The sequence below is a fragment of the Centroberyx affinis genome, unplaced genomic scaffold (genome assembly GCF_046629955.1).
Source record: "Centroberyx affinis isolate AG114_WGS23_722 - 3 ecotype Tasmania unplaced genomic scaffold, CSIRO-AGI_Caff_v1 ptg001207l_1, whole genome shotgun sequence".
NCBI lineage: Eukaryota > Metazoa > Chordata > Actinopteri > Beryciformes > Berycidae > Centroberyx > Centroberyx affinis.
In genome coordinates, this window is record NW_027279725.1 from 94,091 (window position 1) to 115,683 (window position 21,593).

At 48.5% G+C, this 21,593-nt stretch overlaps 1 protein-coding gene across 1 annotated transcript in view; it reads right to left on the reverse strand.

Annotated features, from left to right (window-relative positions):
• Nucleotides 1–15,218, reverse strand: part of LOC139648478 (gephyrin) — an 81,927-nt gene extending 66,709 nt beyond the window's left edge. The window contains exon 1 of the mRNA XM_071524614.1: nucleotides 15,140–15,218. Within this exon, the coding sequence (XP_071380715.1) occupies nucleotides 15,140–15,218 (79 nt within the window). The remainder of the gene's footprint in view (nucleotides 1–15,139) is intronic.
• Nucleotides 15,219–21,593: the final 6,375 nt, after the last annotated feature.

Genomic DNA, 21,593 nt, shown 5'->3' on the forward strand with positions numbered 1-21,593 from the left:
CTCTCTAGCATCACAAAATGATTCTTTCTAACCCTTTTTTTTTAACAAAGTATGTCCCCCACTAGTGTGTTTTTCATATATATCTATATGGAGTTCAGCTGAGTACTGAGTATCGGAACAAAGAGGGGGAGAAAAGAAAGAAGGGGGGTAGAGAGAGCAATATTGAGAGTGTGAGAGAGAGAGGGAAGGAGAGAGGAGGCCAAATTGGAAAGCAAAGAGTTTTAGAAGAGCACAGGTAAAGGTGTAAAAGGTGTGGAAGTGCAACTTGTAAGAAAGGTTAAGACACACACACACACACAGACACACGCACATAGACCCTTGATAGGCCTTAGGATGCACATTGGGGGAATGTAGCTACATCACGGTGTGTATGTGACAGAAAAAGTTAGAGAGATTCAGAAAGAGAGAGAGAGATTGTGCTGACCCTCAGCATTCACCCCGGCTCCAGAGGGCCCGCTCCCCCCTGTCAGTCTCCACTGGGATAAATAAAACATGAGAGAGGCAGAGCCCCAACACCAGGGCACTTAGTCAGCACCCTGACACACACACACACACACACTCAACAGGCAATCACCAAACCCTTACACCAATAACCCGGAAACACATATTTCAAATGTGCCCGTGCAGGACATGAAAAAGCATCTTCTTCTTCTTCTTCCTTAATGCAGTCCCGTGTCTAAAAAAGATCCTCCATCCGCTCTTAGTGATCTACCACTCTCAGTCACTCCTCACACTCACCTGAACCTTTCTGTTTCATCCAAATATCAGTGAGAAGCCCGCGATTGCAGCACCCTACTGCCTGCAGCTCCCCACAAAGGCCTCTCTTATTGATGTTTTATTAACACAGCCATAAATATTGAAAAGACACTTACTAATGAAGCCACGGAGAAAAGTTGCAGAGACAATTTACAGCGCGAGGGAACGCAGGGACCTTGAATGTGGCACCCCCCCCCCCCCCCTTCTCTCCCTTTTCTCCTTTCCTATTCCTTCATCTCCCTTCCCACCCCATGACCAGAATGCCCACCGACCCCCTCCCCTCCCCACACACACACACACACACACACACACACACACACACACACACCAACCTTCCCCTTCAACATTTCCCATCTTCCTCCCTCTCTCTGTCTTTTCAGTCTTCGCCGAGATCAATGGATTGGAGGGGCTTGACGATCCGCCACACCCCTCGTGAATATTAATCATAAATCACGGGCTTTAACTATAATGAGGCCTGTTTCTACTGACAACAGCCGTGATGAATGTGTCTGTGCCTCCGCGTGGTATTATCATATAGCCCGGCAGGAGTGTGTGTGCATGTGTGTGTGTGTGTGTGTGTGTGAGGGTGGGGGAGAGTGAGGTATCGCAGCTCTTTTCCCCGTGTAGCATGACATTTCGATGGCGGAGGGCCCACGGCTAGTCAGCTCTCCCTGGCATTTCCAACAGCTGTTTACACACACACGCACACACACACGCGCACGCACATACACTAAATGTGCAGTGTGTGTGTGTATCTCTGGGCACATGAGTGTGTAACATGTATATGCAATGCATGAGTGAAGCCATCTATCTAGGCATAGTTTCCTTAAAAAGCCAGGCTAGATGTAATTTGCAGTATTTCTGAGAGCAAGGATAAATAAAAAACAAAGAGGTTGCGTTTGACTTTAACTGCACACAATGTAGAAGAATAGGCACTAGGTGGTGAATTTGAAAGAATCCAGGATTGCAAATGCACTGACTACATGATGCCGTGTTACCTTTCTATGCATAACTTAATGGTTCTAATGACGCTACAGCAGTTTTCACTCTAGACCCACATGGGACATCTGGGTACTTCCAGGATATAGATAACTTGCTGGCAATTACAAAAATACTTTATAGGCGGCTACCAGCACAGAAACCCAGATATGTTAAATTGGACATGGCTAATATCGTGACAAAAAAATAAATAAATAAAAAATAGATGAGTGTGCACCCCACTGGCGTATTCTTTCCTGTTTTCCCCCCACTTAGCCCCGTCTCTCTGTGTGTATCTATGGCTGCTCCATTAGCGAGCCCAGGTACCATTCTCTTGTTAGAAGCCGAAACAGGCTTTTGAGAGCGGCTCTATTGATTTCAATAGAAATGTGCTTACACTGGCATCAATATAGCCGCACATTTCTGATACCTCCCCCTGTTAGAAGCTTCCCTCCTCTCCCCTTCTTCCTCCACATCCCTTCGTCGCTCCCCCTCCCCCCCCCTCTACTCCTCCATCCTTCTAGGCTGCTGATGCAGGGAAACCCGCGGGCTGCGCCAGTACCGCCGCGATTTAGCTACACACAGTCCAGTTTGAATCCACGGACAAGCTGTGAGAATCTGGATGGGGGGGGGACGCTCTCAGCTCGTTCGTTTCACTTCATTCAATATGACTGAAGATGCGAGGGTTGGAGAGCGGACGGGCTCGGAAATGGATGGCTATTGGCTAGCATTAGCAAAGGGGCTCTTTATCTGTTGGCTTTTAGGGCTTGTAGTGAAATGCATGCGTTGAGGCCTAATCAGATCAGGTATTGATTGGACTTCATAGAGGAGGCTTAATGTGCTCCCCGCTCCTCTGTGATCTCTCACGCGGGGGGAGGGAGGGAGGGAGGGAGATAGGGAGAGGTCCAGGTTTTTACGGTGTGGTTGTGGCCAGGCTTAGGGGTCAAGGTTAGGCTGGCAGATGGTCATTCAGAATCAATGGCAGGTTTCCAATCAGAGCTAAGGGTCAAACTCACACAGTCCAGGGGGGGGAATCATTTTGACGGGGCAAAGCAAACTCCACGTCCACCGCCCTAACCCCGGCCGGGGACCAGGCGCGTCTCAAGAGGTGCCAGCTGCCGAGCCGATGTCCGAGGCGGGAGACGCGGCCGTATTGTAAGTGACACATTGTTCACTAAGAGGAAAGTTAATCTAAACTGCATCTCCGCTGCGTTTTTGGGGGGGAGCGAGAGAGAGGGTCCCCATGTGGCGACGGTGGCAGCCTCATCATCGTCTGGTCCACCGGCTGCCCTCCCCGTGACCAGCCCTCCCCCACTCCCCTGCCCGCAAATCCCATTTCATGCCAGCCACGCTTCTGAAAAGGCAAAACAAAAGCCCGATCAGCACAGCTGCGGCTTTAGCGCATTGTGCCGACAATCATCGTGAAATCAGTGGAACAAAGCGAAGCGGAACTCTGCGGCACCCAAAACTATGCAGCGGCAACGCTAGGCAACATTATGCTAATGCTACGTCCGGCTGTGGCTTCGCAGAGGAGGGGGAACTTCCTGTTACCGCACACTGAAGGTCAGCGGTGATCCCTTCTTTAGGCAGACATGGAAGAATAATAACTTTGCAACACTCAGTACAATATTGTAATGTCAAAAGAGCTGATGAACTGGATTTGCCTGAGTCCAGAGTAAAATAAATTAAATGCACATCTTAGTCCACATTACACCCCAAAAAAGTGCAAAGAGTGTGGGCTTGCTGAGAGGAGAAATGGCCTGTTGGAGGAAGGATTTCTAGGTTGCACCATGGTAATGTTTTCTGCAGCACATATTGAGAAAGCTAAAACCTAAAAGCAGCAAACACATAGAGGAAATGAACTCCTATGGATCAAAGTTACAACCAACATGCTCCACATGCTGCCAGTGCTTGTTGATGTGTTTGTTAATGCGTGAGTGGGTGGGTGGTAATGTGTGTGTGTGTGTGAGTGTATGTGTACCACTCAACTCCCCTTATTTCCCAGGATGCAGAGTTTCACATGCCCACACACACACACACACACACACACACACACACACACACACACACACACACAGGGAGTGCCCCGGGCCCAGCTGTACTAATGAAGCAGCCTGTAAGCAGCTACCTTCATTACATTCAATCCTCTGGACAGTGTCAGCAATTACATTGCAGCTTCCCACTGTCAGACAGAGCGCTCACACACACACACACACACACACACACACACACACACACACACACACACACACACACAGAGTAGGAAACTTGTCCTTCTTCTCAAGGCTAGTGCTAGCTGAGGCTGAATGTCGGGAGGAGTTCCTGCTCTTCTTCTTCTTCTTCTTCAGTGGTGGGTGTTTGGCTCTGGCTCGGCTGTTTAAAACCCGAACCTCCAGACACATCTACCTCTACCTCAGGCCAACCACCACAACAACAGCACAGCCTCTGTGACGTCTCTCTCTCTGCCTGCCTGGGTCCCCCACACTGGGAGCTAGAGGAGACTGGAGATCCAGAGGAGATTTCTCCAACCCCCCCCCCCCCCCCGTACAGTGCTTCACTTGCCATATTTCACACATCTCTTCACATATCCCACTGAGACACACATGCATGTACATGTCAGGAGTGCAGGAGCCAACCAAGAGTGGAGCCCCTGGAGGAGTTCATTGTCCTGCTCAAGGATTACGTTGACCGGGAATCAAACCCTGTGATCTTCTGGTTATGGGACGGACTCTCTAATCACCAGGATACAATGAAAGAAGGTGCAATGAAGAAGAAGAGGATGAGGCGATGAAGAAGAACGGAGCAGTGAGTTGGAAAACTCCCTTTCAAAGATACATAGTCACACTCATGCCGAGATTGGAACACCAGCAGTCATGCTCCTTGTAAGATCATAAATGATGCAAAAGGGCAACAAAGCCGGCGAGCCATGTCAAGTCATGTCAATCACATCGGTTCTTGTGTGTGTGTGTGTGTGTGTGTGTGTATGTGTGTGTGTGCGCGTGTGGGTGTGGGTGTCTATTAACATTTGATTCCCAGGTGCCATGATCTGAAAGGGTTTTGTGGTAGCGGGTGGCGAGACACGGGAAAGGCATGACGCTGAATAATGGAGGAGGAGAATGGGAGAACACCTTGACCACACACACACACACACACACACACACTCACACACACACACCGGGGGCCGGGTCGGCCATCAAACACACCTCGTTAGGGAGAAGCTGCCCTCCTCCATTATTCACACGTACATGCTCCCCTCTTACCGCTCGCTCTGCCGGGGAGATGGAGGGAGGCGAGCGCAGACAGACAGCGGAGGTAAAAAAAAAGTGAGAGAGGTGGACCGAGAGAGAGAGCGAGAGAGAGAGAGAGGGAGAGAGAGGTGAGGAGACAGGGACAAAAATAGCGAGCGAGAAAAAGGGAGATGGTACGAGATAAAATGTGATATATGGGTGGGATAGGGAGAGGGAAGGCGATTATATTTATCTCTGAAGACCCACATCCTCCACCGCTCATCAAACATGATTCCGAATTATCATTGATATGGAATTGATTAGCGAAACTGATGTAAATATAAATGTGTGAGCAAGCCGATGACTGACATAATTACTGTCAATATCCTGAATTATGCATGCAATTGCTCATTTGATAGCAACGGTAAAAGCTGTTTATTTCACTTGAGGTAAGAATTCAACCAAAAAACACATCATTGGAAATAACTATTAAAACAGAATCCTTTTGTTAAATACAAAAAAATACCCTCCCCTCTCTCTCTTCAATGTGCAACCTTTCCATTTGGTGATCCAGAAATAGACAGAAACATTTCTCCCCCAGTTCAGAGAGGATGGTGGTTCCCGGAAGCGTGTGTGTCACGCACATCGATCAGCGCGTCGCACCTCGACGCGGCCGCTCCGGTGGCCTTCGGGAAGGGAAGGAGGGAGGGAGGGAGGGAGGGAGGGAGGGAGCGGGTCTGGACGAGTGACAAGCCAATGGACACCCTGGCAGCGTGTCAAGCAGCAGAGGAAGGGCCGTTGCCAAGGGTGACAGCCAGAAGTCACACGGCGCTACACCTCTCCTCCCAGCGCTGCTATTCCAGACACTCTGGGTTTGTTCTTCGGACTTGTGACTGGGTGCCACTACCTACCAGCCTGGGATCCTCAAGCGTTCCCACTGGGTGTTAAAATGGAATGGGAAAATGTATCGGAATATTTTGCAATCGTGAGGAAAAAAAAAAAATCACTACGCTTATTGTGCAATTCATGTACTTGAGTTCACTTTGAATTTGCCTCTCTCTTTGCCTCCTCTGTTCCCCTTCCCACTTCCCCTTTAACCCCTCCCACCACACACACACACACACACATTCCCCCTCTCTCTCTTTCTCTCTTTGGCAAACAAAAACAAATGTCGGAAATACTGCAAAACAGACTGATGTTGAATGAGGTTCGCTGCCTCTTCCTCCAGCGAGGCAGATTTAATAGCCGCTGCACTACATGGAAGATCTGAGCTGCACTGCTCATCATCGGTCCTCCTCTCATCAGAGTTTTTAAAAGCACGTTGTACTGAGGGATTCTCTGAAAATTTTTTAAGTAGGCCGACATGTCCGGCATCAGAACAATGAACTTTACTACATCTAACAATCAGTTACATGTACGCATGTTTTTGAAGGGGTCAGCAGCAGGGGAAGAAATGTTTTGAGTGATTAGTCGATAAAATACTATGACTCTTTGTTGACTTAGAATGCGTTGTTAATGGTAACTGAATGGGAGTCTTGAGAGCACAACATGTTTCAAATATCCTCATTTAGCATATCAACATACGTTGCTGATTTAAGTTGATTTCAAGTGATTTGTCTGACAATCATGCAACATGTTGCAACTCAACTCCCATTTATTTATCCTTAATACTGGCTACATTTGGTTGTTTGTGTGTCAGTCACCAGAGAACCAAACCACAAATTCCAGTTTCAACTTTTTTTCTACCCGGCTTCTCTCAGACTGCCTTTACACCTGGCATTAGACACCCAAGATCCATTAAAGATCCGATCACTCAAAGTGAGACGTGAGAAGTGTAAGTGAGAAATGTAAATGCAATTGCACCCCCGATCAGCACACATCTACGTAAACATTTGTGTGTGGATCCCATCAGGAAGCACAGGGAAATCAAACAGGTGGCAGGCAGCTCAGATAGTAACATACTTGCCAAAAATAGACTGTCAGGATTCTCTTGGATTGGGAATAAGCGAGACGAGGTGTTTACTGTCACTGTTGGAGGGATGTAAATATTACAAGTGCAAGTGACGTGTCCAGCAGGCTATGGAAAGAGAAATCTGATTTCACTGTGCGTATCGCAGACGCATTTTAATGTCAGGTGTAAATAAAAAAATTTCTAGACTCAACCCGGACACAAGCCGCATGTTGATGCCAGGTGCAAAGGGGGTCCGAGGCTAAACAACCATCTCAACATCACATAAAGAAAAAAAAACCCTGACATAATCCTTTGTGCCAAACAGGAAAAAAAAAGATTCATGCATCTGATTCATTCTTGGGGAAATGTCATATCTCCACGGTAACGGTGACCAGGTAAAACGTAATCCACAGAGGGAGGCATTTAAGGCAACAAAATGGTGACACATTGAGTTCACAGCAGAAGTAATAACACATAAACATGTCTCCCCCACCCGTAAAAACAGAGCCTCTCCAACCTTTTCATGTCACACACCCTCAAATAGAAACAAAAGGTAGATTCCTATCCAAAGCGCAAATTTAGGCAAACCAAACCCATAGTGCAGGATTCATATTTGGCTGCATTGATGGTTTAAAATGGTAAGAATGAGTAACTTATGCTGAGACGGTAGTATTGCTGGTGTAGCTCCTGTGTGTCTATGAGGAGTTCCCTATGACATCAGCACCCAGTCAGCCTGTGATAGATGCTAGATGCAGGCAAGATGACCCCCCCCGCCCCTCCCCCCTCCCTCCCAGTGAAACATGAGAGAGGTGTACGTTTCGGACACCTATTAGATGCCGACTGATAAAAAAACGTGAGGCGGCACGGCAGTACGTCCGGGGGCCGCTGACGGAATCAATGACTCTCTTTCTCTCTCTCTATCTTACTCTCTCTCTTTTTTTCCCCTCATCCTTCGCTTCCCTCCATCCCCTCCAGCCCTAATTAACACCTCGAGCCAGGACGCGGGCATCCAGCGGGCAGCGGGGGGGGGGGGGGGGCCTCGAGAGTGACTCATCAGTTAAAACCCGCCGCTGTTATCTCTTATCTCCATCTCCATCGCCATCACTCAGCGCGCTCCTCTCCTCGCGCAGGTTATCGCGTGGCGGGAGCCCGACCCAAAGCGAGGGGAGGGGGAGAGGGGGAGAGGGGGAGAGAGGGGGGGGGGACTCGCTGTCTCTCCAGACTATAGGCCTTAAAAAAAAAAATACAACAAGCAAGAGTAGTATCTCTTGAAAGCAAAAGGTAGCCTGGATTCGGTGAAACTTCTGCAGTGTAATTGAAGGGTTCTATTGCCAAAAAAAAACAAACCTTCACCTGAAGTTTGTCTGTAAAGGTGCTATTATGTAGTCAACCAGGTACCACTATTTTTTAGTATCATTATTTGTGCTTGCAATCATTTAGTATAAGTACCCAGCAAACATTTTGACATTGAATATAGATGTTGATCCAGTGGCCTACGCCAACACTGCAAACCTGTGTAAACACCTAAACACCTAAATAGCTATCAGTTCAAAAAATAGTATGAAAATTTTGCGCTCATTTGGGTCGACTGAACCTACACACCATGTAAACCTAAGGGTTTGCACTTAGCCACCTCCTGCGCATCTCAGTCCATCAAACGCTTGCCGGGAACTCTTACTTATTCCAGAAAGCCGAACCAAATTTAGCACCCATACAAAAATAGAATAAAATAGCTTCAAGCCCTGCATGTCCGATGCCTGTTTTTCCCAGCAAAACAAGATTAGTGCTGACACCAGAAAGCACCTATAGCACAATGCATCTCGTTTTGCTCTTTTGCTTACTCCCAAAATAATCGAGCGCCGATCTCCCTCCTGTTTTTTTTGTTTTTTTTGTTTTTTCGGTGCCTATGCTAGCCTCCAGTGAATATCACCTCAAATGAATGGCAGACTGTGGCGCTGCTTTAGGCCATGAGGGAGTGGGAACCGGCCAACTCTCCTACACCTACGCATCCAGTCTGGGAATGGCTTTCCAGGCAGCCCCAACGGAGCTCTTCTCTGGAGAGTTGACAAGAGCCTACGAGAGCGGAGGAGACTCTGCTCTCCGTCCGCCAAATACCGTCTGCCTCTAACTCACATCCCAATTAAGGACTATTTACAGTAAGGGAGGATCATTTCCATGGGCTATGAAAGCAGAGAGAGAGAGAGAGAGTGAGTGAGAGAGAGAGAGAGAGAGAGAGAGGGAGGGAAAAGGACCCCCCTCCCACCACCTGCACTACTCGACGCTGAAAATAATTCCTTTGCAGTGAAGACTTAATTCTCATTCTGTGTTCGTGTCCCTGATCCCGTATTGTCTATTCTGGTCATGTGGTCCGCCTGCCTTACTGCTGTCCACTGTGACAGCTGTGTGTGTGTGTGTGTGTGTGTAATGCAGAGAGAGAGTGAGAGAGAGAGAAGGGTCAGTCCGTGTTCTAACTACCGCTACAGTACGAGCCCCACCCCGGAGAATGATAAATCCTTCTCTGGCCACACCTTAGTATTATGCAAACAAAGGCCAGAGATCTACGTACTTCCAGGCTCATTCTGAATGGATGCACACACGCCCATCCGTGTGCATGCTGCCATTTTGTCTTTATGACCCTCGGCACTACAGCATTATTCATTTTTCCCGTTCTATTGACAGCCAAACACGCAAAGGTCGATACAGGCGGCGTGACAAGCTGACAAAAACACAAAATAGCCGGTCAGATTTGGCTTAAAGACGATCTAAAAATAGGTCGACTGGATGGGAACCGAAGAGCAGGAATGAGTGTATGCCCCATTTGTGTGTTTTTATCTTTTTTTCCCCCCGCTTAGCTCCGAGTGTATCCCTCTCTAAGTAGCATATTGTTGCACAGATGCCCACATATCTTTTTTTTTGCAAAGGGAACACCCCCAGTAGCAGCCTAGAGAAGAGTTCAGCCATAGACAGAGAGACACACGGAGAGTTGGGTCAAAGCAGGGGGAGAAAAAAAAACAAAAAGAGAGAGAGAGAGGAATAAAATCATGCTAGTGGGTAGACACTCGCCTGGGGCTCATTGATTCCCATCCAAACCATGTATTTTTATATCACCAGTGAACCGAATGTAAACATCTATTTTGTATTTTTGTTAGCCGGTCATGATGTTAGCGATGTCAGCTGATTACGTCTGGCCGTCTCCGACATCAGCAGACTGGAAAATGGGGAGAAATAATAACTCCGGAATGTTAACGGGCATAAAGAGAGACACACGGATACCCGGGTGGCCCGTGTGGATTTAGGCTCCGGTCATTTTGATGGTGTGGGAAGTTTCTTTTTTTCAAGACACTGAACTCATACCTGCTCACTCATTATATGTCGCACTGGATCAGATCATCAGCTAAATGACTTCAAGGAAAAATCACTATTGGCAATGTACCTTGCATTTCTGGGCCCATTTTATTATTTGGTGGTGTATTGTTCTTATTCCCATGGATAACTGGCCAAACATAGATAGCATTACGATTTTCAGCTATCTAAAACATCAACAGTAAATGTCAAATCCCTTAGAATCAAAGAGCAAGAGCTTCTTTCTAGACTCACCATTTGGCACCAATGTTCAACAATCATACAAGCATAAATCCATCATAGAAGAAGAAGAGTCCACCAGCAGTAGCCTCAATAGACCAAGAATGCAATGCAGTCACAAGACATGTTGCATTTTCAATAAGGGGGGGGTGACTCTCACACTTTCAACTCTGCTATGGCTATCGCTCTCTCCACATTCAGGCCCCGTTCTCTGGGTGCCGTCAAAAGGCATTCTGGGAAATGTAGGTAACCACTAACTGAAGTAGAAGCGGACAAGGCAGGTTGAGGGGTACACCGAAAAGGTAAATTACAACACTTCATCACAAAAGAACTCCCGGAACCGGCATCGAACATCACAGATTGATGATACGACACGAGGGGGTGGATTTTTTTTTTTTTTTTTTTTTTTCCCTTCGAGTGTAGAACACCGGACTCGCGATGCAGACAGTCGGTCTAGTCGTTTGGCGCGGAGAGAGAGGCACCGGGAGAAGATTGCTCCGCGACTTGGCAGCCGCACAAGCCATCCGGTGACAGATGACGGCGTCTCCCAGCACCGGTCAAGGCGCTCCTCTGGCACGCTAGGCCGCCTCTCGCTGACTTGACTCCTGTTTCTCCGGCCCGAGCCTCTTTAGCGCCTGAGCTGTTAAGGTGAGCTTGGGACAAACTCCAGAGATTAAATTATGCGGAAAAGCAGATTAAATAGTTATTATCCCGTCTGCACCCGGACACGTACGGGCGAAACCCCACGTGCACACACACACACACACACCAAATAGCACAAGCACACAACTATTCACCTCGGAGGGTTTGAACCTATTAGACATTACATTGTTTGAATTTTCACAGCACCGTAAACAACACCCGAGGGAGGCCCGGCAATCCCCCACAACTCCCCCAAGCAGCCGCCTCTTAACCGGGGTAACTTCCACAAATTCTCCCCTGCCCTCCATAGTACAGTTCCCCATCACTTCTCCTATATATAGTTTGGGACAGAACACTTTTTTGCGTTATGGTCCAACACAGTAAATAACATGTGCTGTGTCATATGTGGAAAAGTATCCACAAATGCGCTTTATCTCAAATTAGACATATGGAGTGTATGGTGTGAATGAAAGCAATTTCGTTGTCTCGTTATCTGTCATAGCACTTCCCCTCTTTTTTCGCCGACCAATGAAACGCAGGCCACATACGATTAGCAAAACGGACAGACACCACCCCTCCAAACCCCCACCCGTTCTGCAGGGAATCGGAGAATTAGTCCGACTTAACAGAGAGAGAGAGAGGGGGGTTTGAGAGAGCGATCTAAATGTGGTTGTTTTGGGAAGCCTGCCTGCCGTCGATTCATGTCTTTCTGATAGACATGTAAGTTTGGAGAGCCGCCCACACATCTCCGAGCCTCTCTCAGTTGTTACAACCGAGGGAGATAGAAAAAAGAGCAAAAAAAAAAAAAAAAGAAAAGAGACGAGAGAGAGAGAGAGGGATAGGGAGAGTGAGAGAGAGAGAGAGGGAAAAATGTGTGTTGTCTGCCGCAGAGTGGAGCTTCTCCTGCCCTGGCTCCTCATTGGAAGCCCGGGCGCCCGAGTGTGTGTCCACGTCTCTTTCGGGACGGGCCGGAGTTAACCCACACACACTCCTCAGCAGCCGGCATCAATGGGAGTTTCTATGGGCGGTGAATCAAGCCACACATCCAACAGCATCCGCGGCCCATTGGTGGAGCGGTGCTGTACTGTATGGTCCCACACATACACACCGGCTTTATACAGATTAAAAACCACTGAATGCCTTTTGCAGGGAGCCAGTCTCTCTCTCTCTCCCTCTCTGTCTCTTCACCCCCAACCCCTCCCCCCTTATCTCTCTCTCCCTCTCTCTCCCCCTCTCTCTCTCTCTCTCTGTGTGTGATCATGGGAGGTATGCATACAGTAGCTATATTTGGGACTGGGGGGGGATTTGCTAAGCTGTGTTTTTGCAGCCAGAGCTCAGTATTAGTGCACAAAGACAAAAGAGCAGAGCGGAGTCACATGCGTACGCACATATGCCGCACATGCAAAGGCACACGCACATGCATGCTGCACACACACACACACACACACACACACGTACGCTTCACACATGCGCACATACACTCAGTCACACACACTACAGCTGAGTGTGTGTGCATCAAATGTGTGGCATAGTCCAGCCCTACCCTCATGTGGGTTTCCTAGAAAAATATGGGTGTACAGGCATTTTGTGCATGCTGTGTGTGTGTGTGTGTGTGTGTGTGTGTGTGTGTGTGTATGTGTGTGTGCACATGTCTAATGTTGAAGGGAACTATGCTAGCAGAAGGTGCAAGCAGACACACACACATACAGATGTGGTGGAAGGTAAACCCCCCTAAACTCACTTTATCCACCTTTTTCTTTGTGAAGGCAATACAAATGCTTATAATATAAATTCATACTACACATCATTGTAAGCACTGTTACATGAAATATCATATCTTCAAGAAAGCACATCACAAATACAGTATATACTATCTGAAGATGTCATTTGTATTTGTGGTGTGTGGTCCTTCTCCTGTCACCGACTTGAGGTCATAGTTTACCACCTCTGTATTTACCGCTATATCACTGCAAACACACACACACACACACACACACACACCAAGCAGTGCAGACACACACATTTAGCTGAAGTGGCACACACACCAAGCAGTGCAGACACACACATTTAGCTGAAGTGGGTGAGTGTGTAGTCGAGCGCTGCCCGGAACCCTGAAGCAAGCCCAGGGAGAGAGACACGGGACAATTAAAACTCATGCTAAACAGGAAGAAACACAGACCGCTAGAAACCGGGCACTGAACACTCATGCATCAAAATACGCACTCACACACACATGCACACATGTACACACGCAAAGCACATACACACACAAAGGTAGGCACTGAAAAAACACACACACACACACACACCACAGTAGGCTGAGCACAGCATGAGCAGCTTTCATCCCCTCCTAACAAAGCTCACATTTTCAGTGTGACATCTTTGACAAGTGACAGCATGTTCACCCCAATTATCCTATTTCAAGTCTTCCCTCCCTCCTTCTCCACACAAATAAACCCTCCCCTCTTTCCACACATCCACCGCACCACTTCCACTTTTTAAGATACATTATTTAAGCTCCACCCCTCCCACCACCACCACCACCACCTCCTGATGCTGGCTGCTGTGCGCCTGGGGTCTAAACAGAGATGTCCCCTGGGCTCTGTCACCTGTCAGGGGTGAGTGTGTGTATGTGTGTGTGTGTGTGTGTGTGTGGTGGTGGGGTGGGGGGGTGTGTAAGTGATGGAGGAGGGTGAGCCAAGGTCTCATCTCCTCCCCCCGGTGACTGAGTGGAGGAGTGGACGGCTGACCTTTGACCCCCTCTCAGGAAGGGAGATTGAGCACCGGTCCAGACTCCCATTAGCATTCCGCTCACACCGGCCCAATCCCACAGCAGACTAATGGTATGGAGGCCTGTGGATATAACACCGAGGCCCTATATGATGCTACAGGAGCGTATGGAGCTTAGTTTCCTCACGGTAATCCCGATTCTTAAAAAAAAAAAAAAAGGCAGAGGGTCAGGTAGAACAGGTCACCGCTTCCTCTTCCCCCGTATTCCTCACCCTCCTTTGACGTTTTGTTTCCCCTGACAGTGCGAGCCCTCCTACCCCATATACACACACACACACACACAAATACATCAGAAAGACAAATAAGCCTGTCGCTTGCGTCTCAACATCAGCATATGTATTGTGGGAATTGTCAACACCGCACAGCGAGATCAAACTGGCAATCTGTCACTGCGCCGGGGATACAGTTGGGGGGATTCGAGTGACTAATGACACATAGAGGAATTAACCCCCTCTGATGTGGGCAGAGATGCAGTGGTGAATAAATAGGCCTAAATAATAATAAAAAAAAGGCCGGGTGAACTATGACCTCCAGTTGGTGAGCATCATAAGCCAAACAAGCAGCAATATCAACAAAAAACAATTAGAGACTTCTTTTTTTTTCTCCCCTTAAAAGACACTATCCTCATATAACATCAGCTTGAAACTACTCTCTATCAGAATTTCACAGCACAGAGAGTTGCTTCAGCCCTACAGAGAGGTAGATCAACTCCTGTTCCATAGGTGAAAAGGCGGGTAAAAGTGAGTAGAGGCATCCCCGGGTGTATCTATCTGACGCTGTATTTACCGTGGTAGGGCCAGTACCGCACTGATTTGTGAGTGACGCTGGATTTCAGCACCACGGACAGCGCTCTCTCTTTCCCTCTCTCTCTCTACAGCGGGAGGAGGAGGGATGAAGAAGGAGTGAGGGAAGGGGGGTGGTTTGTGGTGGTGCTGGTGGTGGTGGTGGCGGCGGGGGGGAGCGGGGTTTCCCTGGCAGATTTCAGGAGGATCTACAGTCATTCCTCCATTGCTACACATTCTCTCTCTCTCTCTCTCTCTCCCCCCCCCCCCCCACACCTCCCGTGCCGGATTTCCACACGGGAGGAATATCGTATGAGATCACCGCTTTCATGAAATATTGATCGACCCCCAGCCTCACCGTTACACAGGATGGAGAGGTGGTGGTGGTGGGGAGAAGGAGAAGGAGGGGAGGGGGGGGTATTCCACCGGACAGCCAGCCTTCATCATGCGTCCACATCCCCTCTCCTTCTCCTTGCACCCCTCCTCCTCCTCCTCCCCCTCCACCCCCATCCTCCGAAATCTTCTGTTTCATTTACTTTCCTGCCATGACAACAACCGCTGGATTCGCCTCGTTATTATGGCTTGACGGTCAGGGGGAACATGACAAAGCAATCCACACACACACAGACACACAGACACACACACACACACATAGAAAAAAAAAAGGAAAAAAAAAAAAAAAGAGGCCGGCAGCGACCAGAAACAGCATCCGCCGCCTTCTAGCCCGCACATTGCATCCGGGCGCATAACGCTTCCAACATCGGTAAAAGAACGAGAGAGACGCGCCGTCATCGCCGAAGGATGCCTGCGTTTAGAGGAATGTCAGGAGGATTTACCCGTAGTCTGCCCACGGAACCGAGCCAGGCGCCGCGTCCTGTGCCATGTTCACTCCTCGATCGGCACTGTCATTCACAAAACACGCCGCATACCGCCTGCCGCCCGACGTCTACATGCATTTTCATAATTAACTCGGATTTGCCACTGTTCTTAATAGGCCAAAGGATGCGCTCATCATCATCATCACCACCATCACCATCAGCAACTGTCGTGAGCAACACTTCAAAAATCGCTGTGGTCAGCTGGGTGTCAATAATGCAATCCATACCGTTGAGCATGTTTAGCGGCACCACAACACACGGTCAGCTGTAATTTTCAGCCTTGACAAGCAGATATACGGGACATGAATTATTCAATACACATAAACTGAGCTCTTCCTCGCAGGGAAAAAAACGGCTCGACAAGAAATCCAAATGAGCGGACACAAACCAATGCAGAGCCTACAATTTCCCTTTCCACCGCATAAGCATTGGATGTAATGTAGCCCTGTAACATGAATGCATACCGGTAAGGAAAAAAAACAGGGGGGAAAAACACACACACACACACACAGAGAAAATGCAAGGCTTTAAATCAGCGTCGTTTAAATCAGCGTCGCCTTCAAGGGGGGCTGCAAAAGCCAGCGAGAGACGGAGAGCCGCCGCCGCCGCCACGCAAAAAAAAAAAAAAGCAGCCGACATGTATGAAGACCCGGGCGGACAGCCGGGCGGAGATGGATTCGTGGAAATGTGAGCGAAACGTGAACCCGGTCGCGTTGGCATTTCTGCGTATTACCTGTCAAGACTCCGACCCGGATTTGGTGGTCGTGGTTCGTAAAATCATCCCGTCTGACGCCATGTTCAGCAGCGCTGTCGCCCGCACCGAGAACTCACGGCAGGGCCAAGAGCCGATCGCATCGAACTTAGCGGGGAGAGGGAGGGGATGGATGGAGGAGGAGGAGGAGGAGGAGGAAGAGGAGGAAGAGGAGGAGGAGGGAAGGGATACAGCAAAACAGCCAGACGAGATGAGTAGAGAGCCGAGCGCTCATCGGGACACCTACAGATAAGCGGGCAGGATGCGGGGGCCGTTTAAACCGCACACATCACTCAGCTGGCCGCCTGCCACGGTAGTAGTGTGGATCCAGATTAATTCTTATGGAGACCACTATTGATTTCCTGTGAAGACTTTCAGGGGAGACAGACTAGCAGTGTGTCTGCAGACGCCACTCAGTTTTCTCATGTCATGCGTTTGATGCCATATCCAGCGTTTCTTTGTAGCTGGGGGGGGGGGGGGCGATAAGATCTGACACCGGGCCCCCGTCCTGCATCTAACTTAACACAGTATCACCTCTCCTCTCTGAAGAGCCCCTCCATCTTGAGACCCCGTGAAAGTCCTACTCCAACCCCCCCCCCCTCCCCCCTCCACTACAGCAGCTCACCTGCTTTGGAGATGAAAGGGCCCCTCTAGGTGCCAGCGGACAGCGGCCCCAGAGATGTGTCGACAAGGCCTCGATGCAGAGGCTTAAGAGGAGATCACAGTCTGACCTGTAAAAATGCAACTACATCCCGAGGCAAAAAAAGCAGCGCTTCTATTTTTAGACCGGCTGCACGCTTCCATGGTGTATAATTCCTCTTGTTTATTCTCATGGAAAAAAAAAAAACGCCCATCCTCCTGCTTCTGTTGGGAATCTATCAATATACATAATTCATTAACACACGTACATGAGCACAGCGACCGTGGCAAGAAATGGGGCAAGCTCTTCTAGCTTGACTGGCTCGCTTCAGTAACATTGTGCCTGTGTCCAGTGACCCAGCCGGAAGAATGGAGACTTTGACACAATTTCCACTCTTCACACAGCCAGTTTAGTTTTCCCTCTTGGTGTTAACATTAGCAAGCAGAGGTCTACAAGGACATGAAATAGACCTTCAAATCTTATCAGATGGCTTGGTTGGGTTTTGACTCAATGGAATGTAGCTATTCATATGGCGGCCATTTTGAACTTACGTTGCACTCAAGGCGGGAAAATGAAGCCTACCCAGGAGTTAAAGTACAGACCAGTTATGGGCTACTGTTGTGTACCAAGAATTGGACAAACTTTTATCATTTCACAGATTCCTCACTGAAAAATTAGAAATGAATGGACCTCAAGAACCCAGAGGGATACAGGTTTACATTTTAAAGTACTAGCCTATATTTGGCCCATTATAGCTAGCTAGAATATAGCCTAGCTAACTGGTAACTAACTAGCTAGTAAGCTAGCTAGCCTCCCTGCTAAATTCAAGCAGTGGTTGTTGCTCCTGTGAATGCTAGCTAATTTGATAACTGATAATTCTACCTTAAGTCCTCACTTAAAGTAACACCAGTTTTATATATGCCAATTTTCCAGCTAGAAATTCCCACCCTTAATGTTCAAAATGGCCACCGTAGGAATAAGGTCAATTCTAAGCTATTTGGGACGTTTTCATTATGCTTCCACCACTTTTCATGTGTGTGCAGGCACACACACACACACTCAGTGGGACTGGTCTCCTGGTCCCTGACGCGTGAGGAGGCGTCTCTCGGCATGGCATCAAGTCAGCGTCCACATCTGTCAGCCTGTCAACAGTGGAGGCGGCCCAGTGCTAAACAGGCCTCCTTAATGGTGAGAACAACATTTGCGTGCGCCCACACACACAACCATACTGTATTTGCACGCATGCATGCACAAGTACGCAAACATCTATACAATACAAACAGACGCGCACACGCACACACACACACACACACACACACACACACTCACACACTCCACGGTCCAGAGCTGGCAAGCTTTGCTGGAAGGCTGGAATTCCCCAGTTGCTGTAGAGAGGAAGTGGAGAGGGGAAGATGGGAGAGGAGAAAAGAGGAGAGATGGGGCACGTATGGAGGGAGGGAGGGAGGGAGGGAGGCAACGGGCTGAAGACACCGGGGACCCCATCTGGTGTGCAGAGAACTTGCGTTTATGTAGTGTGCGACTGTGTGTGTGCGCTTGTGCACAAGTGCGTATTATAATGACGGTGTAATTACCTCACCGTTGGCCGAGCTGCACACCGTTCATGGGTAGGTGATGAGGAGGCGAGGACCATCGCCCCCCCCCCCCCCCCCCCCACACCTTCTCCCTCACCACCATCCATCACAATAATAAGGGGAGCCCCAGCAGACGGAGGGAGAGGTAAACGTATGCTTCCCTGTCTTCGCGGCGAGCCCAGGGAAGCCCCCCCCCCCTCCAACCTCCCCACCCCCATGCACCCTAAGGCTCCAGATGCAGGGGGGGGGACGGCCAGAGGACAGCAGCTTTGCTCTGGCTGTTTGCGTTACGCAACATTAGAGGCGCTTAAGCCCCCATCGCTAGGCTGCTGGCACAAGGGGAAGGAGGGGGGGCGGTGCTACCCTCCTCCCCCTTGTTCAATGTATAGAGGCCACACATGTGCCTATACACAAACATGCATGTGCGGATTGCATATAACATACAAACGCAATCGCACGAATGCACACGCAAACATTCTACACAAACAAATCCCCGCAAAAAACTCTAAATATATGGCGAGCAGGCCAGGCGGAGCTCATATAGCCACACAGACACATACAAGCAAACACACTCACCGCTTCACACAGAGCATGACTTATTCAACAAGAGAAAATTACCGGGGATATTTTTGAACCGTTTTTTTTTATTCCTCTCTCCTCATCACTTCCCCCCCCCCCCCAAGATAGAGCCTCCGGACTTGGGGGTAGTGTGAAGAGGCGAGAGGCATGGGGAAAAGGTGCGCGTCCACGTCCACGGCTGTCATAAAGCATACGGGACGCAGTCGCCAAAGAGCCATAAAGCCTTACTTCCGCCCCAGTGAGCCCCAGGCCTGCCTCCGTTCCTGAAAAGAAAACACCGGGCTAAAGTTGTTAAATGCATGATAAAGCATGCAGCTGCAAGTTTTACGGAGTTCCACTAAGTTAAACACCTCTTTATGGGTCCAGCGTTGTACCTCATCATCTTATATGGGTCAAATATTTCATTGAATATTAAAATGCACTTGATGTATGTTTGATTAGCAAACAGTATATCAGTTTTTTTTACAAGGGGTCCACGCATTTTTTTCTGTCATTTCTACAGCTACTTGACTTGCGCAGGTGACGGGGGCGTCTTTGATGGCTGTAATTGGACCTGAGACTCAGACTTGTTACTCCTTCAGCCAATCAGAGGCAGTCTTGGAGAGAGGTGCCTCGCTGATAACAGCGGCCTGCTCTTTTAATTAAGGTGGGAAAAGATGCAAAATAAGGAAGGGAAACTTACCCCGGAGCTTATTCTCCATTCTCCCATGAAGCCCTCTTCAGAATTCCTTAGTTAGGTGTGACTGAATCTGGCCTCATTTGAAGAAGGGAAGTGAGAGGGAAAAAAACCCAAAAACAATTATCCATCTACATGAGCAGCAGCCACTTAATTCAGGACTGCTGGGGACAAACCCCCCTTCTTTAGAGACAATAATTAGGCAACAACACATGTTTGGTGGAGAGGGTGGGAAGGTTGTAGTAGTAGTATTGGGGGGGAGTAGACACCTCCGGTCATCCAGGGAGGGAGTGAAATGGAGGGGTAGAGTTGAGGAGAGAGCAGACATGAGGGGAAAGCGAGGGAACGAGAGAGCAGACATGAGAAGGGAGAGAGAGAGAGAGAGAGAGCGTTAGGCAGCATTCTGATGAGTGCAGGAACTCTGCCGACTCCCACCACCATTACAGCAGCGCAGAACATCGCCCCAGGGCTTTGGAATCAAACCCATTACATCTGATACTGGATTTCTCTCTGCTCGGAATTAATGCAATGTGGACTCGCCTCCTCTAAAGCTGGCCAGTGTCGCATAGCATCGCTGCGCAAAGAGCTGCACCACAAGGAAAAGAGGACAGGGGAGGAGGAGAGCGAGGGCCTGGGAGTCGGAGGGATACTACAGAGGGAGGCTCACTGCAGCCCGAGGGGTCATTTCATATTTCAGTTTTTTTTATTATTGTGTTGAAACAAGGGCTAATAAAAACGCACAGAATATATGGGACTGTGTGTATATAAAGGGCCTATATATATTTATACAGGGGCCTTGTAGTCCATTTGCATAATTAACAGACTGGCATTTGAAAAGCAGAATGTCAGCACAAACAACCTTGGACACCAAACTACCCCGGGTCATTTTTTTCAGCCGTGTAATTGGCTCCTAATGCAGAGGAGTTAAACATACAGATTTTCTGCCCTTAAAGCAAAAAATCTCCTCCTGCTAATGGGCTCAGCACTCCCGGATTCCTGCCGGTGATTATCAGTCAGCCTGGACTTTTGGAAGTTTAGGGAAGGGCTTTCCTCTAAATTATGGATCACAAACACATCTATTTCCGCCCTCTATAGTGGGCGAAAACCTCTAGGAATCACCTCTCTGGTATGCATATCTGCCCCGTCACGCTCTCATCAAATGTAATTGAGGCGACTTATTGGTTAGAAAGCAGAACAGCAAAGGAAATAAAAAGCAAATAAAAAACGAAATGTTCCTAGCAAGCCTGGCCTTCATTTTGTCTGGGCTGCACCGGAGTAGAGTGAAGGTAACACGTCTATCCATCTCTGCCTCTGTCCCTATTCGTAGTGACATGCCTGATGTAATGTTTGTGTAAGCGGCCATACTCTCCGTGGCTGCATGGCTGGCTCTGCACACCATGTCTATTCTATGTCCTGTGCCATGTCTCGCTTGATGGATACAAACACTCTCAAGCAGAACGGTACTCTAAGATAAGATGAAACTTTACTGAACGCTCCACCATGGCCTATATACTATATCAGAAAGGGTTTCATTTGATCTGTGCAGTAGCAGAACCTTTGTTTTGTGATATAAAAATACCTTTAGAGAGGTTCTTTATTGAGCCGTACTCAGAAATGACCATTAATAAAAACCTTTTTCGTGCTATAAAGAACCCTTGGATGAAATGATGGCCCGTACACAGCTCTTTATTCTGATTTGGCTGTTTTTGTTTTATATACAGACTGTGTTAGAGACTCAGCAGTGTCAGTCTGAGCAGAGTTTAGACTTA